The 24,446-nt window shown below is 46.3% G+C and overlaps 1 protein-coding gene across 5 annotated transcripts in view; it reads right to left on the bottom strand.

Annotated features, from left to right (window-relative positions):
* sepsecs (Sep (O-phosphoserine) tRNA:Sec (selenocysteine) tRNA synthase) overlaps positions 1–24,446 on the bottom strand; it is a 109,689-nt gene that overhangs the window by 78,815 nt on the left and 6,428 nt on the right. For all 5 annotated transcript variants that reach the window (XM_070863451.1, XM_070863457.1, XM_070863462.1 and 2 more), the window contains 3 exons: positions 16,020–16,138; positions 9,535–9,689; positions 5,770–5,888 (listed from right to left, as the gene is read on the bottom strand). In XM_070863451.1, the coding sequence (XP_070719552.1) occupies positions 5,770–5,888; positions 9,535–9,689; positions 16,020–16,133 (388 nt within the window). In that variant the 5' untranslated portion in view covers positions 16,134–16,138. The remainder of the gene's footprint in view (positions 1–5,769; positions 5,889–9,534; positions 9,690–16,019; positions 16,139–24,446) is intronic.

The following is a 24,446-nucleotide window of genomic DNA, read 5'->3' as shown; positions in this document are numbered from 1 at the left end:
TCTAAGATGAAGGGGGGGCGGGGGAGACAAGTTCAAAGTGAAGGAGGTGGGAAACTAACTGGCTGCAGTAGTTACTCATCAAGGTTAGTTTGGCAACATTTCCCTCCAAGTCAAACAACATCCTAATCTGGGACACATTCCTGTTCCTTCATCATTAGTGGGTCAATATCCTGGAATTCCCTGCTTAACACCATTGTGGGAGCCCCAACACCATAAAGACTCAATGTTTCAAGGAGATGACACATTACCACTTTCTGTGAGCAATTAAGGACGGGCAATAAATGTGGCATTGCTCATGTCGTTCACATTCAAGAACAAATATTTTAAAAACAGATTGTTACAACCCTTCGATGAAATAGGAAAGGAGGCAGTGCTTGAGAGAAGTAGATAATTGCAGTAACTGCAAATGTGCACTGACAGATCTTGGTTTCAAGTCCATGTTCATTAGCTGTTGAGAGATAGTCCAAGAGAGCTAAGGGCAGGTATCTGAATAAAACCCCAAAGGCTTCAAGTAAAACCATATTGTTTGAATGGATCAGACCTGAATCTTTTAGCTCACATACACAGTTTGTGAACTGCTACAAGTCTGTCAGGAAAATATTGTTGCTCAAGGCTGCTGTAAGAAACTGAAGCATGACTCTCGTGCTTTATAGAGATGATAACAAAAACAACTTCGAAATACCCATCAGGCTGGTGTTGCAACAGCATTTTCTGCCTTGGACAAGGAGAATAATATGGATGGTTAAAGCCGATCATTTGATAAGTCAGTAGGTGTGGAAACTACATCTGAAGGGATAGGATATTCACTAGCTACAGAAGCATCTCCCACAGTGGTACTTATAAGAATGCTTTGACTGGGGTACTGTATTCCCAATTTTCCATAAGATTAGTGATAAGCAGGATAACCTTTTGAAGATTCACACACATGCTGGCATTTACAAGGCTGAAGAATAAATGTCGGGACTGGTTAACACATTGGGGCCAAAATTGCCCTCCGACCAAACAGCGCACAATCGCTGTTTCTTTGTTGATTGGGGCGGTGTCTGGAGCGATTTTGCCCTTTTTTTCATTTTTCCTCTGGTGGGGCGGTGAAGTCAGGGTGCAGTGGGGCGGAAGTCGTTGGGGAATGGGGCGGAAGGCAGGTGAATTCATGAGCGTCGGGCTAACATGTCAGCGCGGTGCTTATGACGTCAGCGCCCCTTCCCTTCAGTTAAAGGGGAGGGCCGCTACAAGCTCTGCATAAACATTAGTGATGCCCACTGGGCCACCAGGGAGGGTTTCGACCAGGCCAGCGGCCCAGTACCCAAGAGGGAGTGCTGGGCTGCCTGGGCCTGGCCAAGCCCATGGCCACCATTGTCGGGGCGACTTCGGAGTCAGCCGACAATTAAAATAAAATGGTGGCGGCAGCAGTGAGTCCTCCCCTTTAAGAGTGGACATGCCACCCACCCAGCCACTAGTCAGCTTCCCGCTCCTGCGGGGCAATTTCCCACGTAGGGCGGAAAGGGGTTGCTGCCGGTCGCACAGTTGACAGGGTAGGAAAAAGGGTGGGGCGGAAGCATACACTTCCACACAAATGGATGAGAGCAATTTCTAAAATACAGATTGTAAATAATTGAGGACCCAGCACAGATCCCTGTGGCACCCCACTAGTTACAGTTTTCCAACCGAAAAATTACCCATTTATCTGGACACTGTTCTCTGTTAATTAGCCAATCCTCTATCCATGCTAATATATTACCCCCAACCCGTGAACTTTTATCTTGTGCAGTAACCTTTTATGTGGCACCTTATCGGATGCCTTCTGGAAATCCAAATACACCACATCCACTGGTTTCCCCCTTATCCACCCTCCTCGTTACATCCTCAAAGAACTCCAGCAAATTTGTCAAACATGATTTCCCTTTCATAAAACTATGCTGACTCTGCTTGATTGAATTATGGTTTTCCAAATGTCCTGCTACCGCTTCCTTAATAATGGCCCTGACCTGCGAGAGACCATCAGTGGCAGGTCGGGGCCATAAAAGGAGCGGCGAATGGTGGCCATGGGCAGTGTGGTGGTGTACCACTTCAAGGTACAGCACGAGCTGGTGCAGAAGGGCAACGGCAACGAAGAGGGACGTCATCAAAGTCCAGATTGGTGATTGAAGCGTGGGCAGGTACATCAGGAGCGGCGAAGTCGGAGCGAAGGAGCGGCGAGAGAATGTAGAGGGAGGTGATCAGGACCCAGGAGAGGCGAGAGTTCAGGGCCAGAAGAGGCGAGGGCCCAAGGGCAGCACGGGCCAGCCCACACTGCGATATGTGTGCGCACTAGGCCCGTGCAGCAGAGCTGGTCTCCAGTCATCTTGGGTAATCCTTGCCACTGGACCAAGACCTAACTCTGTCAAGTCCGTATGGTGGCTGGTGTGCAACGGCCACCACACGTTGTCCAGGCCTTGCTGCATGTGGGCATGGACTGCTTCATTTTCTGAAGAGTTGCGAATGGAACTAGACACTGCAATCATCAGTGAACATCCCCTTTCTAACGTTATGATGGAGGGAAGGTCAGCTGAAGATGGTTGGGCTTAGAACACTGCTCTGAAGTGGCACGTCTTCCAGTGGCTTTTTAACAATTGGTCGTGAAACACGGAAGTCTGATTTAATTGCAGTGGCTTTGTTAAAGAGCCACTGCAATTGAATCAGACTTCCGGCTTTCACGACCAATTACCTCAAGTGGGTTCGATGACATCACGGATCACTCGACTTCAGCTTAGCTATTTAAAGGAGCATCATCATCATAGGCAGTCCCTCGGAATCGAGGAGGACTTGCTTCCACTCTTAACATGAGTTCTTATGTGGCTGAACAGTCCAATACGAGAACCACAGACTCTGTCACAGGTGGGGCAGATCGTCGTTGAGGGAAGGGAAGGGTGGGACTGGTTTGCCGCACACTCTTTTTGCTGCCTGTACTTGTTTTCTGCATGCTCTCGGCGATGAGACTCGAGGTGCTCAGCACCCTCCCGGATGCACTTCCTCCACTTAGGGCGGTCTCTGGCCAGGGACTCCCAGGTGTCAGTGGGGATGTTGCACTTTATCAGGGAGGCTTTGAGGGTGTCCTTGTAACGTTTCCTCTGCCCACCTTTGGCTCGTTTGCCATGAAGGAGTTCTGAGTAGAGGGCTTGCTTTGGGAGTCTTGTTTCAGGCATGCGAACAATGTGGCCTGCCCAGCGGAGTTGATCAAGCGTGGTCAGTGCTTCAATGCTGGGGATGTTGGCCTGGCTGAGGACGCTGATGTTGGTGTGTCTGTCCTCCCTGGGGATTTGTAGGATCTTGCGGAAACATCATTGGTGGTATCTCTCCAGCGACTTGAGGTGTCTGTTGTACATGGTCTATGTTTCTGGACCATACAGGAGGGCAGGTATTACTACAGCCCTGTAGACCATGAGCTTGGTGGCAGTTTTGAGGGTCTGATCTTCAAACACTCTTTTCCTCAGGCGGCTGAAAGCTGCACTGGTGCACTGGAGGCAGTGTTGGATCTCGTCGTCAATGTCTGCTGTTGATAAGAGGATCCCGAGATATGGGAAGTGGTCCACGTTGTCAGGGCCGCACCGCGGATCTTGATGACTGGGGGGCAGTGCTGTGCGGTGAGGACAGGCTGGTGGAGGACCTTTGTCTTACGGATGTTTAGCGTAAGGCCCATGCTTTCGTACGGCTCAGTAAATACATCGACTATTTCGTGGAGTTCAGCCTCTGTATGTGCGCAGGCGCAGGCGTCGTCCGCGTACTGTAGCTCGACGACAGAGGTTGGGTGGTCTTGGACCTGGCCTAGAAACAGTGCAGGTTGAACAGGTTCCCACTGGTTCTGTAGTTTAGTCCCACTCCAGCGGGGAGCTTGTTGACTGTGAGGTGGAGCATGGCAGCAAGGAAGATTGAGAAGAGGGTTGGGGCGATGATGCAGCCCTGTTTGACCCCGGTCCGGACGTGGATTGGGTCTGTAATGGACCTGTCGGTAAGGATCACGGCCTGCATGTCGTCGTGGAGCAGGCGGAGGATGGTGACGAACTTTTGGGGGCATCCAAAGCGGAGAAGAACGCTCAATAGACCCTCGCGGTTGATAGTGTCAAAGATCTTTGTAAGGTCGAAGAAGGCTATGTATAAGGGCTGGCGCCGTTCCCTGCATTTTTCCTGCAGCTGTCACGCTGCAAAAATCATGTCCGTTGTGCCCCTTAGGGGACAAAATCCGCACTGTGACTCCGGGAGGAACTCCTCGGCCACAGGGAGAAGACGTTGAGGAGGATTCTAGCGATGACTTTCCCAGTGGCTGATTACAGGGAGATTCCTCTGTAGTTGCCACAGTCGGACTTGTCCCCTTTTTTAAAGATGGTCACGATCACTGCATCTCTGAGATCGCCAGGCATGCTCTCCTCCCTCCAGATGAGGGACATGAGGTCATGCATTCGCGCCAACAGTGCCTCTCCGCCATACTTCAGTGCCTCAGCGGGGATTCCATCCGCTCCCGTAGCCTTGTTGTTTTTAATCTGTCTTATGGCTTTTTCTACCGCGTGCAGTGTTGGGGTTTTACTGAGGTGTAGCGGGTGGCATGCTGTGGGATGGAGTCAAGAACACTCGAGTCAAAGGCAGAGTCTCGATTGAGGAGATCTTCGAAATGCTCCTTCCAGCGGGCCCTGACTGCCTCGGTGTCCTTGATGATTGTTTCCCCATTCTTGGCCAGCAGTGGGGTGGGGCCTTGGGTGTTTGGTCCGTAGGTGGAGAATCCTCGCACATCATGGCTGTCGGCCAGCTGCTGTATCTCCTGTGCTTTCTCTATCCACCACCAATGCACAGACGGCAGTTGAAGGTTGGTGGAGGTGGAAGAGAGGATGTTGGGAAAGAGAGTGGATTGTGTCAATAGTAAGTTGCTTGTCGTATATAAATTTATATTGCTTGATAATCAAAAATGCAGGCTCATCGCCAAAAAGCTGCCCCGGGATTCAGTGATGCCTCACTGGAAATCCTACTCCAAGGATTCAAGGCCGACAGGGAGGCCCTCTTCCCTGCTAATGGGAGGAAAAATCCAGTTGCTGAGACCAAGAAGGCATAGCTCGAGATCTCAGAAAAAGTGGGCAGAGCTTGTGCATGCATGCTCTACTCAATTTTTGAGGGTCAACAGCAGCCTAAAGGGACTACTGGAAGCCGCCGATGAAAATGTAAGTTACATTTTTTTTTAAACTTACTTCAGTGTAGAGCCACAAATAGCTCTCCTGCTCCTCTTGGCTCCACGACAGTACTGATGGGCCGCTGTCGGCCGGGTTTACCCCCCTCCAGTTCATCTAATCCCTCTTAGGACCTATCTTAGCATTGGAGCCATCCGATTTCCTTGTAGTCCTGACCTGCGAGCTGTATCAGGACACCCAATGTGCATCTGCAGCTCGTTGATTTTATGAAGAGGAGGCCTGAGGCCCAATTTTAAGTGAGCCTCAGGCCGACATCTTCAGGAGCGAATTACCTTCAGGACACCTATTTCATGCCGGTTTCTGGTGTTACTCCAATGTTTTGGCCAATGTCTTCCTGGCTTAATTAACACACAGAAACAGTCTGGCAGTCGGGAGTGAAGGCCACCTTCCAAAAGCCAGATAAACTGGAGCTGGGTAGACATTTTAAACTTTAAATTTATAAAGAACACAAATTATTCATAAATATTTATTTATACACAAGTGACAAGACCATGGAAATTGTCGCATTTTGTTTCTGCTGAATAAAACAGAGCCTGCAATATTACAAACTTTGTCAAACCTGCAACTCGAAGAATGTCCAGCACTATAGAGTTTGTAATTTTGTTCAGGAGACTGGATCCTGCTGCTTTGGGCTGAATAGCTGCAATGTCACCTGATCTTCCAATCCCATGCATAAACCTGAAAAAATAAAAGAAAAACAAATTCAAAGCTTAAAACAGTAGGTCACATATTACTAAAAGTTAGTCTTATGAACTAATAACATTACTTACTGTTCACGCGAAGAAACAAATGCATTTCAATGTTCAATAATGTCAATTTAGCTCAGTTGGTAGCCATCTTGCTTCTTGATCACATTCTGGGATTGAAAAAGTTATATTTTGGGGTCTTTTCTAGCCTTCTTTATCCCAGGATTATACCTAGATTATTTTGGCTCGCATATCTTAAATCATTCTTATGGGCGAGTCTCAATTCCCCAATCTTTCAGTGCCTAACTTGGCCTTGAGACAGGCTCGAAGGACCGTATGGCCCACTCCTGCTCCTCATTCTTACGATCCTCGTAAGCTTTCTGCATACCAAACACCTATCTAGTAATTGTTTTGGCTGCTGGATTTAACTTATGCTTTCATAAGATCGCACTCTGATCTTCAAAAGCGACAAAGCAACACATATTTCAATTTCAATTTAAAATATAATTTGAATTTACTTTACAAAATATTAACAAGCATATTTACATTCAACAATCTTCTACCTAACTCCTTGAGTAGACAAAATAATTTTTAAAAATTGCAAATCTACGACCCAAGCTTTGTAAACATTTTTAATGTTACATTTTGGTAGGATGGATATGGAGGCCACATATTGCTTGGGGGGAGTCGCAGAGGTCGGGGGGGAGAGAGTCGCGGGGGGGGGGGCGGGGGCGGAGGTCGGGTCGCCGGTGGCGGGGGGGGGGAGTTGCGGAGATCAGGGGGAGAGTGTCGCGGGGGGGGGAGTTGCGGAGGTCGGGGGGGAGGGGGTTGCAGAGGTCGGGTCGGGGGGGCAGAAGAGTTCGGGTCGCGGGGGGAGGGGGAAGGGGAGGGAGCGGAGGTCGGGTCACAGGGGGGTCAGGTCGCCAGGGTGGGGTGAGCAGGAGTCGGGTCGGGTCTGGGGAGCGGGAGTCAAGTCGGGTCAGTGGGAGGTGAGCCTTATCCACGCAGCCCCAGTGAGGCCATTCGGCCAGGGGCTGCGTGCTTAGGGCCCCTCCCACAGTTTTGGGCGCCTGGAGCTTCTGCACATGCGCGCCCACTGTAGCGCGCATGTGCAGAGGTCCCCGCACAGTTTTCAGCGCAGGGACCTGGCTCCGCCCCCCATAGCTCTTGCTGCGCCGCGCCCAGCTCCAGAGGACCTGCAGGGAGCCAGAGAATAGGTGAGTTTTTTTTAGGCGCACTTTGTGGCGCGAAAAACGGGCGTCCATGTCCGGGCTGCGCCGTTTTAGGCGCGGCCTGAAACTTGGGCCCATTATATTAAACTTCTTTTGAACGTGCTTTAAAACACACTTGGGAGTACTGTGCAGTTCTGGTCTCCATATTACAAAAAGGATAGAGAGGCACTGGAGAAAGTGCAAAAAAGATTCACAAGGATGATACCAGAACTGAGGATACGCTTATCAGGAAAGGCATCAGGAAAGGCTGAACAGGCTGAGGCTCTTTTTTCTGAAAAAGAGAAGGCTGAGGGGTGACCTGATAGAGGTCATTAAGATTATGAAAGGGTTTGATGGGGTAGATATCGAGAAGATGTTTTCACTTGTGGGGAGACCAAAACTAGGGACAGAAATATAAGATATTCACCAATAAATCCAATAAGGAATTCAGGTAAGCTTCTTTACCCAAAGGAGTAGTTGAGGCAAATAGCATAGATGCATTTAAGGGGAAGCTAGATAAGCACATGAGGCAGGAAGGAATAGAAGGATATGCTGATAGGGTTATATAAAGAGAAGTGAGAAGAGGCTCATATGGAGCATAAACACTGGAACAGAGCAGTTGGGCCGAATGGCCTATTTCTGTGCTGTAAATTCTATGTAAAATACAGTGTTTTCTCCTTTCTTGAAGGAATATCAAACTGACTGGTACTGATTGATTACTTCCTTAAGTTTCCACACGGTCTCTACTCATGGGATTTTCCAACTGACCCCAACTTAAACAAAACAGTCTGTTTTATATCTCAGAAAAGAGTTAGTAAGATTTCCTGAAATGTTCATATTTGACCTCTCAAATTCAAAAAAGACAGTCACCCAAAATTGCTCAAGTTTGAATTATCTCTCTTTCAAGACTGTAACCAATGACAGTTGTGAATTATATTTTAATTGGCTTGGTGCATGACGATCTCACTTACAAGTGTTTATTAGAGGCAACCTGTAAAAGAATTGTCGAGTAACTAACTGCTTGAACAAGCACTGTGCAATGAGCCATGCATTTCAACTAGAATCGAGTCAACTATTTTAAAAACAGGTGACAGACACCACTGAACATAGTAAGAAGCTGGGATGCTGGAAGCTGCTAGGTTAGGCTCCAGATACCATAGAAATGGTGTCTCCAATTAAGAGGTCAACCATCAGGGAGTAACACTTTTAATTATGTTGATTAATTACTTAAAAACGAGCACATCTCATTCCTGTTCACTGTTGGGCAGTGGGGGAGGGGGTGGGGGGGAACATGGCCTGAACACCAGTGCCAAAATCCAAACTGGTACTCAGTGTGAGGGAGCAAAGGAAAAGGGATGGGGGGAGGTTGAAAAGGTGATGTACAAGGGGAACAATGAGAGAGAAGCTCGGGGGGTGGGGGGGGGGCGGGTTTGAAAAGGGGAGGGAGAGGAAAGGAGAGCTGGATAAATGATGGCAGGGTGAGGGACGGAGGCCAAAGAGGGAACATGTAAAAGCATAAGGAGAAGCCATAAAAGACAGTGTGGGGAGATGCAGAGACAATTTGATGCTCAGCTGAGATTGGGGGGGGGGGGAAAGAGGGCGGGGGGGGGCGGGGGGGGGGGGGGAAAAGAGGGCGGGGGGGGGAAAGAGGGCGGGGGGGGGGAAATCCAAAGGAGATTGGCATGCTCTTCAATGTGGATTGGGTGTTGTCTACGTGCTAAATGCTGCTCAGTGGGAAGGAGGGTCATTAGCAATCAGGAACAGGCACTGTGGCAATTGGTGCTAGATCAATTGTTAATTTTAAATTGGAAATTAATAGCTTTTTGTTAACTATGGAGTTAGGTCACGGATCAGTCATGATCTCATTGAATGGCGGAATAGGCTCGAGGGGCTCAATGGCTGACTCCTGTTCCAATGTTCCCATTATCTTTCTCTAGCCTAGGATGCTAAGGCCAATTATAGCCCCCAACTGCACCCACCCCCCGCCCCTGCCCAGGTAAGATCAGCCAACACGCCAGAAGGAATAGATTTCTATGATACCTCAGGATAAGGCTTTTAAATAACGTTGTAGGATATTCATTAAAATCATTTATTATTGCTGAGTATGAGATAATATTTAAAAAGAATCGTCAATGAAAATCATATTCTTCCGAAATGTACACGGGCATTTGGAAACAGTGTACAGGTAATGTATCTGTCATACATACATTGCAACATCTGGATGAATTAAAGAAAGGTAAAGCTAACTGAATTTTTGGGGGGTTAAAAGCATTATTTGTTCAAATTTAGCCTCTTGTTCTCAGTGACCTCCAAGCCGAAATCTGATCACATTTCCTTCACAAAATAGAGTTGATATGTTCAGGGGTGTACTGCAGTTTCCCTTAAGAGAATGCACTGAACAGTTAAAAAGAATATATATAACTATACCTGTAATGTCTTCGAGCAACTAGGTTTGAGGCCACTCTTCCTTCCCTCTCGCCAACTCCGCAATTACCAAGGAAGTTGTTACTATCCATAATGGCCAATTCATGTAGAAAAAGCTCAATGGTATTCTCATCCCATCCATCTTCTGGGCATTTACCCTAAGGAAATGATGGAACAATGAAAAGTCTGTGCAGATTTTAACATCTCCCATCGACTGTAAAGTATCTATGATGGGACTTGGAACATTTACTACGACCGTGTCCGTCACAACATATACCTTAACTCCAGCTTCTCTTTGGTACTTCAATTTTTTTCTTTACCAGACTAAAGAACAAAAATACACATAGCCTGAACCTAGCTGTAGCAGCATACAAGGCAAGAATTACAGCTTCAAACTCAAAGTAAGTTTTAAATAGTCAGGTAAAATGTATATTTCCAAATCCCCACTGTTTACTATCTTTTTTTTTTAAATTTAAATTCTCAGTTGCACTTAGAAACAGGTGTAGGCCATTCAGCCCCTCGAGCCTGATCCATCATTCAATGAGACCATGGCTGGTCTGTACCCTAACTCTATCTACCCGTCTTGCTCTATATCCCTTAATACCCATGGCTAGCAAAAATGTATTGGGCCAGGCTTTTTTTACGAAAGTACGAACGAACACTTCAGCTCTGAGCCCTAGCAGTCCAACGCAAAGGCCCATGCATCCCAGGAGCATATGAACATCCTAGGATTACGTGGGCTTGGACCACCAATGAACATGGGAGTATTCTCATTGATAGTAATGGTGAGTTCTGATAGTAATGGGAGGTCCGTACAATCAATGAGAATACCCCCCAAAACACAGAAACACAAACCATAAATTTTTTTAAAAACTCACATATTTTAAATTAATTGAAATTGAATTAAATTAAATGGTTTTAGAAAAACATAACTTTTTTTTTAATATATATGTTTTAATAGGATTAAAAATAAACGTACCTAAGTGGACAGGGGCCCCGAAATTCACAGTCCCGGAAGGACCGTTACTGCCTGTTTGCAGCGACCATTCGTCAAAATCGAATGGTTGCTGCTTTGGGCTCAACTGGCCACCCCAACATAGATTCGGCCCGGGAGGTCTTGCAGCGTGCGGGCCACCGCCGACTCTTGTGGTGGTGTGGGGCTTGCGGCAGTAGTGACGCGCTAAAAGTGCGCACCGCTGCAACTCCACCCGCAGATCTATTTTCTAACAAATGGGAATCTGTTCAACCTCCGCCGTCTCCAGGCTAGATCCCATCCTCTGTCATCGAACTACAGTATGCAGACGACGCTTGCGTCTGCGCACAGCCGGAGGCCAAACTCCAAGCCATCGTCAACACCTTCACCGAGGCGTATGAAAGCATGGGCCTTACACTAAACCTCCGAAAGACAAAGGTCCTCCACCAACCTGACCCTGCCACACAGCACTGCCCCCCCGGTTATCAAAATCCACGGCAAGACCTTGGACAACGTGGACCATTTTCCATACCTCGCGAGTCCACTATCAGCATGGGCAGACGAGGTCCAACACCGCCTCCAGTGTGCCAGTACAGCCTTTGGCCACCTGAGGAACAGAGTTTTTGAAGACTAGGACCTCAAATCTGGCACCAAGCTTATAGTCTACAGGGCAGTAATGATACCCACCCTCCTATATGCTTCAAAGACATGGACTATGTACAGCAGACACCTCAAAGCACTGGAGAAGTGCCACCAACGCTACCTCCGCAAGATGCTGCAAATCCATTGGGAGGACAGACGCACCAACGTTAGTGTTCTCGCTCCGGCCAACATCCCCAGCATCAAAGCACTGACCACGATCGATCAGCTCGCTGGGCGAGCCACATCGTCCGCATGCCCGACACAAGACTCCCAATGCAAGCGCTCTTCTCGGAGCCTCGACACGGCAAGCAAACCCCAGCTGGGCAGAGGAAACGCTTCGAGGACACCCTCAAGGCCTCCTTGGTAAAGTGCAACATCCCTACCGACACCTGGGAATCCCTGGCCCAAGACCCCCCTAAGTGGAGGAAGAGCATCCGGTAGGCGCCGAGTACCTCGAGTCTCGTTGCCGAGAGCATGCAGAAAATAAGCGCAGACAGCGAATGGAGCATGCGGCAACTGAGGCTCCCCACCCACCCTTTCCTTCAACCACTGTCTGCCCCACCTATGACAGAGACTGTAGGTCCTGCATTGGACTGTTCAGCCACCTGAGAACTCACTTTTAGAGTGGAAGCAAGTCATCCTCGACTTCACGGGACTGCCTATAATGATCTTACGCATACCTAACCTGCGACTTCGCCTCAAGTGTCTCCCCTGTGGCTGCCTCATGGGTCTGGGAAGGCTGTTGTGTTCCCTGTGTGGAAGCTGCAGATGACACCCTCGAGCAGCTTTGGGCCTGGAGACTGGTCAACACCCTCATGGGAGGGTTCATGAGGCTCGGACGAGGCCATGCGTGGAGGCACTGACGGAGTGGCAGGTCTGGGGCCAAGAATGCTGCGAGCCGGAGGGAGCGCATCATCCGTATCCTGGCCCGAGTAGCGTGAATAACCCACCAAGAGCGGCACAATACCACCACCACCAATCTGAGGGAGCTCAGGTCGGTGCTGTGGTGCCACACCGGAAGGTCCCCCGTGGCCATGGAGGACCCAGCCGTGAAAGCAACACTGAGGTCTTAATGGGGGCATCCAGCTGAGACTGCATGCGAGCAGCCACAGTCTGAAAGCCACCAGATATGACAGCACTTAGACGCTCCGTCGACTCTTGCAGAGCCATGGCCATCCTCTCCAAAGCAGCACCGATACGCACGTTCCCTCGCACCTGTGCTGCAATGGCAGCTGCAACAACACCCTAAGGGTGAATTTCCCGTGGGAATAACGCCCCAATTAAGATTGCAAACTTTCAGGTTTGAAGGGCTAATAAAACTGGAATACTTTTTTGTGGTCAAAAAGCTGAATTTGGATCCAATGGCTGCCACAAACTTTGCGGCGCTAATCGGGGAAAAAAGGCCTCAACACCACCACCTTTTTGGCTGCACTGAATTTTGGCCTCAGGGTTTTTAATATAAAAAACTTAGTGATAAAATTTAATTTTTTTATCTTGTAAAACTCTTATGCTGGTAAAAGCAGGCCTTACACATGCTTTTACCAAGCCTAAGAGTTTTAAGGACATTCGATGGGCAGGAATTGACCTCCTGGGGAGGCGCGCGATCCATCAAAATAAATTTTGACAGATGACATGTGCCGGGTTTAGGCGCATGCGTTTTACTAGCCTAAACCCGGAACTTGTGGGTTTGGAAGCATGCGCACATCGTCGCACCCGGAGAGGCCACAATTTACGGCCCATTGATCTCAAATTTAAAATTATTAATTGAGCTGGTATCTACGGCTTTTTGGTTGTGGATTTAAATCCCACTCCAGGGACTTGAGCACATAAATCTAGGCTGACACTCCAGTGCTGTGCTGAGGGAGTGCCGCACTGTCGGAGGTGCTGTCTTTCGGATGAGACGTTACACCGAGGCCCCGTCTGGTCTCTCAAGTGGACGTAAAAGATCCCATGGCACTATTTCAAAAAAGAGCAGGGGAGTTATCCCTGGTGTCCTGGCCAATATTTATCCCTCAATCAATATAACAAAAATAGAATATCTGGTCATTATCAATTTGCTGTTTGTGGGAGCTTGCTTATGCGCAAATTGGCTGCCATGTTTCCCACATTACAACAGTGACTACACTCCAAAAGTACTTCATTGGCTGTAAAGCGCTTTGAGACATCCAGTGGTCGTGAAAGGCGCTATATAAATGTATGTCTTTCTTTCTTTTGTGGGAGAGTTCCACACTTCCACCACCATTTGTGTGAAGAAGTTTTTCCTAATTTCTCTCCTGAATGGCCTGGTTTTGATTTTAAAGTTATGTCCCCTTGTCCTAGACTCCCCCACCAGCGGAAAAAGTTTATCTCGATCTACACTCATCAATTCCTTTCAAAATCCTAAAAATCTCAATCAAATCACCCTTTAACCTTCTATAGTCCAGGGAATACAAACCTAGTTTATGTGATCTCTCCTCATAATCTAACCATTGGAGCCGTTGTAACATACTCTTAAATAAGTTTCATTTTTATATTTGAAAATCTTTAAAGTTCATTGTCCCTAGCATCTAAATCTGTGCATTTTAATTTTCAATTCTTGTCCCCAATTTTCACCCTCTTCTCCTGGAGGGTTTTGGTTACAGAGTTTTAAGTATTGCCCAACTAGCTATTTTTCATGCATGTTCCCTGACAGAGACCATCAGCAAGCCATGTTACCGTGCCATCATAACTGCACCCAATCTTCAGCTAACACACACACACACACACAATCACTTTCTAGTAAGTGTAACTGAACAGCAATCAGGAGCTGAAACCCTGGATGATTTTTCTCCGCCAATGCTAGGCCCTTGATGCCAACTTCGCCAAGATCAGCTATTTCAGCACAGACCAATGATCAAAAGGCGATCGAGCTAGGATCTGCCATATCTATATGGCTCCTTTTCATGGTATATAGACCCAAGGTGCTACCAGAAGCCAGTTGAGGTTGAGTTAGCTGATCTCCCTCAGGGCAGCAGCTGGGGATGCTATAATTGGCCTCAGCACCCCTGGTCCAGGCAGAGAAAACAAATCAGCCAGAGTTCCTACGCTTGACCACTAGCCAATGACACCTGATGGAAAGTGTGCAATGTGGGTAAGGCCAATTAAACTTAACTGTGAATAGCCTGCCAACAGTCAGTGCCCAGGCTCACACCTAAAGAATGGTTAGTTGGACAAAGTACCAGAGCGCTTTACACTGATACTATTCAGGCTGGTCTTGCATTTATGATTTCACTACATAACACAGACCTTTGCTTATGAATACTCAAACATTTATCCTCTGCTTATCCAGTTGACTGCTTTAGAACCACAATCTGTGGACTATGTTAGTTGACTTAAAGGAATACCTTAGGGAAGGATGGAAAAAAAATCGTATTTCCTAGCTTTTCTTGTGCACTGTCAATTATAATGTATATTTAGGAATAGTTATGAATGTCTGTGCAAATATAATTCGGAACATAGGAACAGGAGCAGGCCATTTAGCCCCTCGAGCCTATTCCGCCATTCAATTAAATCATGGCTGATCAGTGATCTAACTCCATATACCTGCCTTTGCCCCATATCCCTTGATACCTTTGGTTAACAAAAATTTATCAATCTCAGATTTAAAATTAACAATTGATCTAGCATCAACTGCCAATTGCGGGAGAGAGTTCCAAACATCTACCACCCTTTGCGTGTAGAAGTGTTTCTTACCGTCACTCATGAAAGGTCTGGCTCTAGTTTTTAGACTATGCCCCCTAGTCATAAGACTCCCCAACCAGAGATAAATAGTTTCTCTCTATCTACCCTATCAGTTCCCCTTAATATCTTGGAAACTTTGATCACACCACTTCTTAACCTTCTAAATTCCAGGAAATACAGCCCTGGATTATGTAATCTCTCCTCGTAATTGAACCCTTGGAGTCTGGGTATCATTCTGGTAAATCTACACTGCGCTCTCCAAGGCTAATATATCTTTCTTAAGGTGTGATGTCCAGAACTGCTTACAGTCCTCTAGATGTGGTCTAACCAGGGCTTTAGCATAACTTCTATCCCCTTGTATTCTAGTCCTCTAGATATAAAGGTCAGCATTCCATTAGCCTTTTTGATTATTTTCTGTACCATTTTAATAATCTATGTATGTGGATCTCCACTGTTTCTAGCTTTCCATCATTTAAAAAGTATTCTGTTCTATCCTTCTTGGGTCCAAAGTGGACCTCACATTTGCCTACATTGAAATCCATTTGCCACAGTTTTGCCCATTCACTTAATCTATTAATATTTCTCTGTAATTTTATGCTTCCACCTACACTGCTTACAATGCCGTCTGTCTTTGTGTCATCGGCAAACTTGAATTCATGATCTAATATCGGATCAGCAGCAAAGTCATCATTGAAACCAGGTAAATGTTCTGCCATTTAAATATGCTACAGCATTCCAAAGAATCAAATAATGACTATAGTCATCCCAAACTTTGGGATGGCCTTTGGAGTATCAAAGCATGAAGTAGTCTAAGGAAATGAAATTGAAATTAAATGATGCAAATTAGTCAATATACAAAGAAATGTCATAAATACAATGTTTTGTGAGCTTTCTCTTAAATAAGCCACTAACAGGGAACTAACTGAAGAATTATCGATCAACAAAAGTCGAAGTAACTAAGGCAAAGGTAAGAGACAGAGGAAGAGAGAGACCGAGGGAGCAAGGGAGAAAGAAGGGGAATTGATAAGTTCTGAGAATAGCTTTAAGGAACAAAGTTTTTAGCTCCTACTTGCGCATTAGTAAAAAAAATAAAAGATATGACCCAAGTGCTTCTACCAAACAAATTACACAGTGCACGTCTTTATTAGTCGTTACCCTAATTTATTTTCATTACCTTTTCTATTAGCAGCCGAATTAGGTGCTCATGTGTGCGACGGGCCTGTAATCCTTGCCGAATGTATGAAGGGGAGACAATCTGTTCACTTAAAGAGAAGTTTTCAGTATTCATTGCAACTGTTGAGACAAAAATAATTTAATGCAACAGTGCTACAATTGAAACTAGCTGATTTCACGCTACACATCATCCAGTCGTTGCATATGAAGGAGAATTAATTATCGAACCATTACATACTGTATTCAGTGATTTAGACACCATACATGTGGTGCATCATAGTCATTCAGTTCTCTCAAACATGCTTAATTTTCATTTAATATTCATCTTAATAAGGCTATTGTGAATGCAGTGCTTTAATACTCTCCATTAATCCAGGTGAATTGCCTCTCTTTACTGACAGATCACCATCTTGAAAGTCTCATAACAGACGATTAACCAAAATACCACCTAATTAATCAGTAAGTATTGAAGTTTGTCCCACAACTTGCCATTTCACAAATGGGAAGCAGCATTTCCTTTTCTCCACCAATTTTCTCCCTTCACCTCTCTGCCTGAAAGGGTTACCCACAGCACTTCATCAACCAGCTGTTATCCAAGTGTGAACCCTGATAGGGTCAAACTGGGGGAGGCTGGGCGGCAACCACACCAAATCATGCCCTCACTCAACATCCATAATCACATACATCCAGTAGAGATGTCTTGATGGCGATCAGGAGCACAAACCCCAATCCATTTTCCCCTTCAGGAGATCGATGTTAATTATAGTAACCTTATGCTGACCTAGCTGAACCAACGACTGAAACTGGGAACATTTCCAGTCTGTGCAGCTCAGTTATCCACAACACAAACATGCTGAGCCATCAGGGAAGCAAATAAGTAGCAGGTATTATTCACTGTTTTTATAAACGTTTTCTCAACCACCTCCCAAAAGTGGCCAAAAACACACATTTTGCATGTACCACTATAATCAAATAGGGCATCTATCTAAAGGACATTTTCAATCATTTTCCTATTAGCACGTTTAAGATTTGTAATAATACCACTGAGTGTGGAACAGATGTTGCAATTGCATCATGATTGAATGAATTTAAATTTATCAAGTATATTTATTCTGATATTTTCCCCCATCTCATATCACCATAATCCCCCGCACCCCCCACCTCCCAATCAACTCTTTATGGGCCCAAGTTTCCACAGGATAAAAAACGGGCGTCCCTCCGAGCTGGGCGCCCGTTTTTCGCGCCTAAAACGGCGCCAGAAAAAAAGCGCGCTATTCTCGAGCGCTTTGCAGCTCCTTGTCTGTTTGGCGCGGCGCCCAGGGGGGTGGAGCCTACACTCGCGCCGATTTTGTAAGTGGGAGGGTGCGGGTACTATTTAAATTAGTTTTTTTCTTGCCGGCAACGCTGCGCGTGCGCGTTGGAGCGTTGGCGCATGCTCAGTGTGAAAAAAAACATTGGCACTCGGCCATTTTTGTAGTTCTTTGTAGCTGTTTAATTTTTGAACAATTTTTAATAAAATCACATTGCCATCAGCACATCAGCACTGAGGCTACCCTTCTCACTGTCTCCTTCCCCTCCCTCCCCTCCGCGGCAACAAACGGCTGTCTCCTTCCCCTCCCTCCCCTCCGCAGCAACAAACCGCTATCTCCTTCCCCTCCCTCCCCTCCACAACAACAAACCGCTTTCTCCTCCGCTCCACCCCCCCCCTCCCGCTCAGCGGCACAAACGGCTTTCTCCCCCCTCTCCCGCTCAGCGGCAACGAACGGCTGCAGAATTCTCCCTGGCTGAAGCACTTTCACACAGGTAGGAAGATGGTTTATTTAATCTTTTCTTTGCTTATAAATGTTTATTCAGGTTGGATTTATTTGTATAATATTTGTAGAAGTATAAATAAGGATTTATTGTAGAATTTAATAAGTTCCCTTCCCCACCCCCCTCCCCCCCCCACCTCGTTCTGGACGCCTAATTTGTAACCTGCGCCTGATTTTTTAATGTGTAGAACAGGTTTTTTTAGTTCTACAAAAATCTTCACTTGCTCCATTCTACTTTAGTTTGGAGTACGTTTTCACTGTGGAAACTTTCAAATCAGGCGTCAGTGGCCGGACACGCCCCCTTTTGAAGAAAAAATTCTGTTCCAAAGTAGAACTGTTCTACCTGACTAGAACTGCAGAAAAAAAAATGTGGAGAATTGCGATTTCTAAGATAGTCCGTTCTCCACCAGTTGCTCCTAAAAATCAGGCGCAAATCATGTGGAAACTTGGGCCCAATATGTGGTTGTACAGGTAGAACTTCCGAAATCCAGAGTTCTAAAAACCGGAATTGTCCAAAAACCAGACATTGTGCAGATTGCAAGAGTTGTTGTCCAGAATCTGGAAATATTTCCCAAAAAACAGACTTTTCAGCTGTACTTACCTTTTTCCAAATATGAATCCTAAAAAATACACAAACCGACGCGGCCCAGTCTCGAGGTTGCCGGATTCAGGCCATCGGATGTAATGCTCCAAAATCCGGAAATTCACGAAAGTCAGCCGAAGGGTTTCCGGATTCGGAACGTCGGATTGCCTCCGAAATCTGGAAATCCAGGTTGTACCTCTCCAGTCCGGGACTCTTTAATCCGGAAACATCCGTGGTTCGGCATGAAAATGTTGGACTTGAGGGTTTTATTTTAAAGTTTTGCTTGACAGCTGCTCCAGCCAGTGAGTGTGTTCGACGATCGGTTGGAATGGCTGTCAATCGAATTGAGTCGGTACTCCATTCAAACTTGGTAATCAAGAGGGAGAGGAAGGTCTGAACTTGCCATGGGTTGGAAGCATAGTCAAGGCTGAATGTGCCCATACTGCATATTTGGACTGCTGCAAAGTAGAAGAGGCTTCAAAGTTGTTAACGCAGCTTTAATTTTCTTTGTAAAACATGACAGTGGGCAAAGACATTCAGACGTGTGTTCGGTGATCGGCTGGAATGGCTGTCAATTAGAACAGGCTGCCAACATGCACACACACACTCAAGAGCCCGGGGGCTGTGACCTCCCGTGGTTCGGAAAATTCTTTGTTCCGGCACCGGTCAAATCCCAAAGGTGCCGGACCAGAGCAGTCCAACTGTACCCAAAAATCGTCCACGAGGTTTCCAGATTCGGGACGTCGGATTTTCTTCTCCGAAATCCGGAAATACCTGAAAGTCGGCCCAAGGGTTTCTGGATTCGGGACGTCGGATTTCTTCTCCAAAATTCAGGAAAACCCAAAAACCGGAATGGCCTCGGTCCAGAGGTTTCTGGTTTTGGGACGTTATACCTGTACCTCTGTAACATAGAGATATGACTTAAGCACCAGCATTTCTACAGGTTCCCCTTCTGTAACTTGCAGAAGACTCACAGACTTGTCACAACTCTCCATTGTGATACAACAGGAATATCCAAGCTTTTTAATTATGACCAAATGAAGCAAATGAAACATAAAATCTAAAGAACAGCGCTTGCCAAACCTCTAATCCATGAAATTCAAACAGGGCAGACGAGGAAATAAGAACAAGCATCAACAGGATTGAATTGCTTTGGCTTTGAGAGCTGCATTTCAGACCTCAGGACCTGCATGTGGCTCATGGCTCGCAGTTTGAAGAACTTTGTTATAGAGAATGTTTTTTCCTGTCGCCTGCCAAACTGAACTACAATATTCCATCACGAAATACATAACTTTGGCTAACAGTGAATTTGTGATGGTAACAAGTAAGGCAATGTTTTCTTCTACGAGTTTTTACAGGCACTTTCACCACTTGTTTGCCATGGGAAAATAGTGAGCTAAATATTAGAAAAGAAGTGTCTGTTATCTTATGGCTGGATTGATATCATGGCTAATCTCTCGGCTACAGAATTCTCCTTGCTGAAGGTAAGACACCATTGGGCTAAAATTCAGGTCCACCAGAAACCTGGCGCACTTACCGTTTTTTTGATGTTTTCACTGCTGGGTAGGATGAGGTCGACTCCTGATTGATATTCAGCGCTTTGTCCTTTTTTTTGCAGCGGATTGGAAGTCGGTCATAATGAGGGCGGAATTGGAGCGGTAAGGGAGGGGCTGAAGTGGAGGCGGGACGAAGTCTCCACCGCTGTCAGTCAGCAGTGGAGCGGAGATGACATACTTCAGTCCACTGGGCCACCAGGGAGGGTTTCGGCCGGGCCAGCGGTCTCGCACCCAAGAAAGGGGTGCCAGGCTGCCTGTTGGCGGCCCGGCCAAACCCGAGGGCATAATTGTCGGCCCGGACTGGCAGTCGGCTGACAAAAAAAAACATGGCAGCCGTGGCAGTGCGCCCTCCCCTTGAAGCGCCGTGCTGCCGTGGCTGACAGAGTGAAAGCAAGGTGCTCCAACAGAAAAGGCTGACGGGGGCACTGCGCAGCGGATCGTGGATTTTTGCAGCTAAATTTCGCGGGAGGTGCGGGAAATCAGTGCTTTGATGACGCACTTAAGATAGTCAACATCAGCGGGGCAGAAGTGAGGAACGCCAGAAAAATGACAGAGCTGAATTTCGATCGTGGCGGCCATTGGACAGGAAGTCGGCGGCCGCTCAACTCCACCACCTGGCCGCCGCTTTCTGGCGGTGTGGCCTTTTTGGGAGGCTGAATTTCGGCCCCACCCGTCGGCCCAAGGTCCAATCCCTTCTGCAGCTGACTGATCATCTTCCAAATAGAGACCCATAATTTGCCCCAAAAAAGGGTGAATCTATTGGAATTTTCCGTTAGTTTTGCATAAATGTTACGCGGGAAGGTTAAACTCAAATATCTAAAAGCTGCTGTCCTAGTTTCGCCACTCCACCAATAGATTTGCAAAAACGGCAACTCGCTGTCTGGCATGAAGTTGCTGTATCTGCACGGTAAATATGAACTAAACTCACAGATGGTGAAGTCTTGTCCATTTCAGACTAAGTACTCGTTTAACGACATGATAAGTGTTAATTACTGCCAGTCACCCTCTCTGGCACTGAAAACTATTACAAATGCGGTGTCTTATTCCTTAGGTTTTAATTGTTGTTGGAGATATTAAAAATATAAATGTTTGTATTTTTTTTTACTTTTCCCTTCTGTCTCTTTTCTCTCCCTCTTAATCCAATCATTCTTTCCCTCTCTTTCTGTACCTGATTTGACATTAAATTCACCCACTCTAATTTACACTTCCTTCTCAGTCATTGCGCTGTTTATTTCACAATCCTTCAATCTGATTCGTTAAGGAGATTCATAGTTGCTTGCCCTGTTCACTCGGGTGCTGAAAGTTATGGCAGTAGTGGACGGCAAATGCTGTTAATGCCCTGCTACAGCAAATTATAGGCCAGAGATCTTAAGAACTAACTTGGATTCATATAGTGCCTTTCAGATCCGTCGGATATCCCAAAGCACTTCACAGAAACCAAATTACTTTTAAAGTGTAACAGCCAATCCACACATAGCAAGGTTCCATAAACAGCAATGAAATAAGTGACCAGTTAATCTGTTTTTTTTGGTGGTGTTAGAAGAAAAGTATCCTGGCCAACATTTATCCCTCAACTAATAGTGCTATAGGATATTTTACATCCACCTGAGAGGGATATACGACCTATGTTTAACATCTCATTTGAAAGTAGGTACCTCCAACAATGCAGCACTTTTTCAAATTATGGGCTCAAGTCCTGGACAGAGGCCTCAACTGCAAGAGTGTTACCACTGAGCTAAGACTGCCACCTAAGCATTCTGAGGGCGAGAACATCCACCGATATGAATCAAAGACCTATCACTAGTAAGACTTTAAAGCTTCCTGCGACGGAGATTAAATAACTACAAAAATCATATAGCTATTTAGAGACCTAACTCACAAGTAGGAACATTAAATTTGCAATTTGTATTGAAAACATTGTGTTTTTCTTTCTAGAGAGAATTAAAATGAAATACATGACTCACAATATTCCTCTACTGTTTTCATTTCATGTCATTTACTCCCAAAGCTGTTTTCACAACCGATCAAATGTGGTGACTTTACTAACACGTCTTAAAAATTAATCAACCTTCTACATTAATTTTTACGTGTTTTTTTTAGAAACGGTTTCAATATGATCCTCGATGCTACAGCAAAATGTCCATTACAAATTGATTGCCATCTCGGCTCATGAAACCAGTTTGTCTATCAAATCTTTACGTCAGCTTACTTTGCTCTCTACTATCCAACTATCATGCTGATACAGAGCATTTGTGGCCTCATTTCACATACTGCTGGCAGATATTAAATATTTTTCTTAAATTTTTCCAGTATGGGTCTAAATCAGTTCTTCTGCCATCCACAAAGTCCAAAAGTCAGATCTGTTCAACATAATGCTGAAAGTTATGGCAGTAGTGGACGGCTGGCAGTTAACTGTGAGACAGTAATGTTCAAGACAACAGTATAATCAAGAAATCAGATACTGTCCATTTACAAGAGTAAAATTTGACTGGAATCTTCAGCTGAACCTGAAAATGAGCTTACTGTGAGTCATCTTCTGAGAAATATCCAATACTATTCATGTTATATTAAGTCTTTCCTAAAAACCTATTGCTCCAGCTATTTATGGTTATGGCCATGCAATCAAGACCACACAGGTTATTTTGCCAGGTGAAACACAGAAAAATTCACCAGCAACCATGCACAACATTCCCTAGCAAAATACAAATTCAAATCAGTCAATCACTACCACTTTGGTAATAAGATATCCAATTCCACATGGCAAGCTAATAAATAAAATGTATTTCTTTACATCTGAGGGCTGTATAGATGAAGATTATTTGCATTTTCTAAATTTTATAAAGATGAAGCTATAAAAACAAGAATACCACAGAATTCTAATGCATGGAGGCCACTGACAATAGCTTCAGTCTTGCCAATTGTTTAACAAGAGAAAAACACAGACTATCTAAGACTGGATGTCACAAAAGCAGTCTGACAGCACAGAAGAAGTGGAGAAGTCGAGAAAGGAAAAGAGATCAGATAGTTAAGAGTGCAACTGAGCGAAAACAGTCCCGCTGAACTCTACAACAGAGGAGATGCACTGGAGAAGAATGATACAGGTATGATCGTCCATGTTAAAGACTGCAGAAAGGTTAAAAAGTACAAGTTGGAGTAATGCGTCACAGTCACAGATTATGGGCCCAAATTTCGGCCTCAGTTGCTCCTGATTTTTTGGAAAAACTGGTGTAGAACGGAGTATCTTAGAAATTCAAATTCTCGGCATTTAGTTTGCTCCAGTTCTAGTCAGTTAGAACAGTTTCACTTTGGAACAGAAATTTTTTTCAAAAGGGGACGTGTCCAGCCACTTACGCCTGTTTTCAAAGTTTCGGCAGTGAAAACTTACTCCAAACTAACTTAGAATGGAGTAAGTGAAGATTTTTGTACGCTCGAAAAAACCTTGTCTACACTTTAGAAAATCAGGCGTAGGTTACAAATCAAGCGTAGGGAATGGCGGGGGGGGGGGGGTTTAAAGGGAAGTTGACAAACATTAAACACTTCAGTTTTACAAATAAAGAGCCATCATCAATAATAAATGATAAAAACATCAATAAATCAATCCAAAAAAAAATTAATACGAAATATTTTTTTTTTAAATCAATAAATAAAACATTTTCTACTTACCGACTGCAGCACCGGGGGCCCTTTAACAGCGTGCTGGGATGCCCCCCTCCCCCACCCCACCCAGTGTGTCTCTGTCAGTGTCTCCATCTCTGTGTGTGTGTCTCTTACTCTCTGTCTGTCAGTGTTTCTGAAAGCGAGGGGAGGGGGATAGAGGAAGGGGGAGGGGAGGGGGAGGGGAGGGGAGGGGGAGGGGAGGGGGAGAAGGGGGAGGGGAGGGGAGGGGGAGAAGGGGGAGGGGAGGGGAGGGGGAGAAGGGGGAGGGGAAGGGGGAGGAAGGGGGAGGAAGGGGGAGGGGAAGGAAGGGGGAGGGGAGGAAGGGGGAGGGGAAGGGGGAGGAAGGGGGAGGGGAAGGGGGAGGAAGGGGGAGGAAGGGGGAGGAAGGGGGAGGAAGGGGGAGGAAGGGGGAGGGGAAGGGGGAGGAAGGGGGAGGGGAAGGGGGAGGAAGGGGGAGGGGAAGGGGGAGGAAGGGGGAGGGGAAGGGGGAGGAAGGGGGAGGGGAAGGGGGAGGGAGGGGAGAAGGGGGAGGGGAGAAGGGGGAGGGGAAAAGGGGGAGGGGAGAAGGGGGAGGGGAAAAGGGGGAGGGGGAAAGGGGAGGGGGAAAGGGGGAGGGGGAGGGGGAGGGGGAAAGGGGGAGGGGAAAAGGGGGAGGGGAAGGGGAAAAGGGGGAGGGGAAGGGGAAAAGGGGGAGGGGAAGGAGAAAAGGGGGAGGGGAAGGGGAAAAGGGGGAGGGGAAGGGGAAAAGGGGGAGGGGAAGGGGAAAAGGGGGAGGGGGAGGGGAAGGGGAAAAGGGGGAGGGGAAGGGGAGAAGGGGGAGG

The sequence above is a fragment of the Pristiophorus japonicus genome, chromosome 2, assembly GCF_044704955.1.
Source record: "Pristiophorus japonicus isolate sPriJap1 chromosome 2, sPriJap1.hap1, whole genome shotgun sequence".
In the NCBI taxonomy this organism is placed as follows: Eukaryota; Metazoa; Chordata; class Chondrichthyes; family Pristiophoridae; genus Pristiophorus; species Pristiophorus japonicus.
Note: the sequence above shows the minus strand (reverse complement) of the source record. Positions and strands in the feature narration are given on the sequence as shown.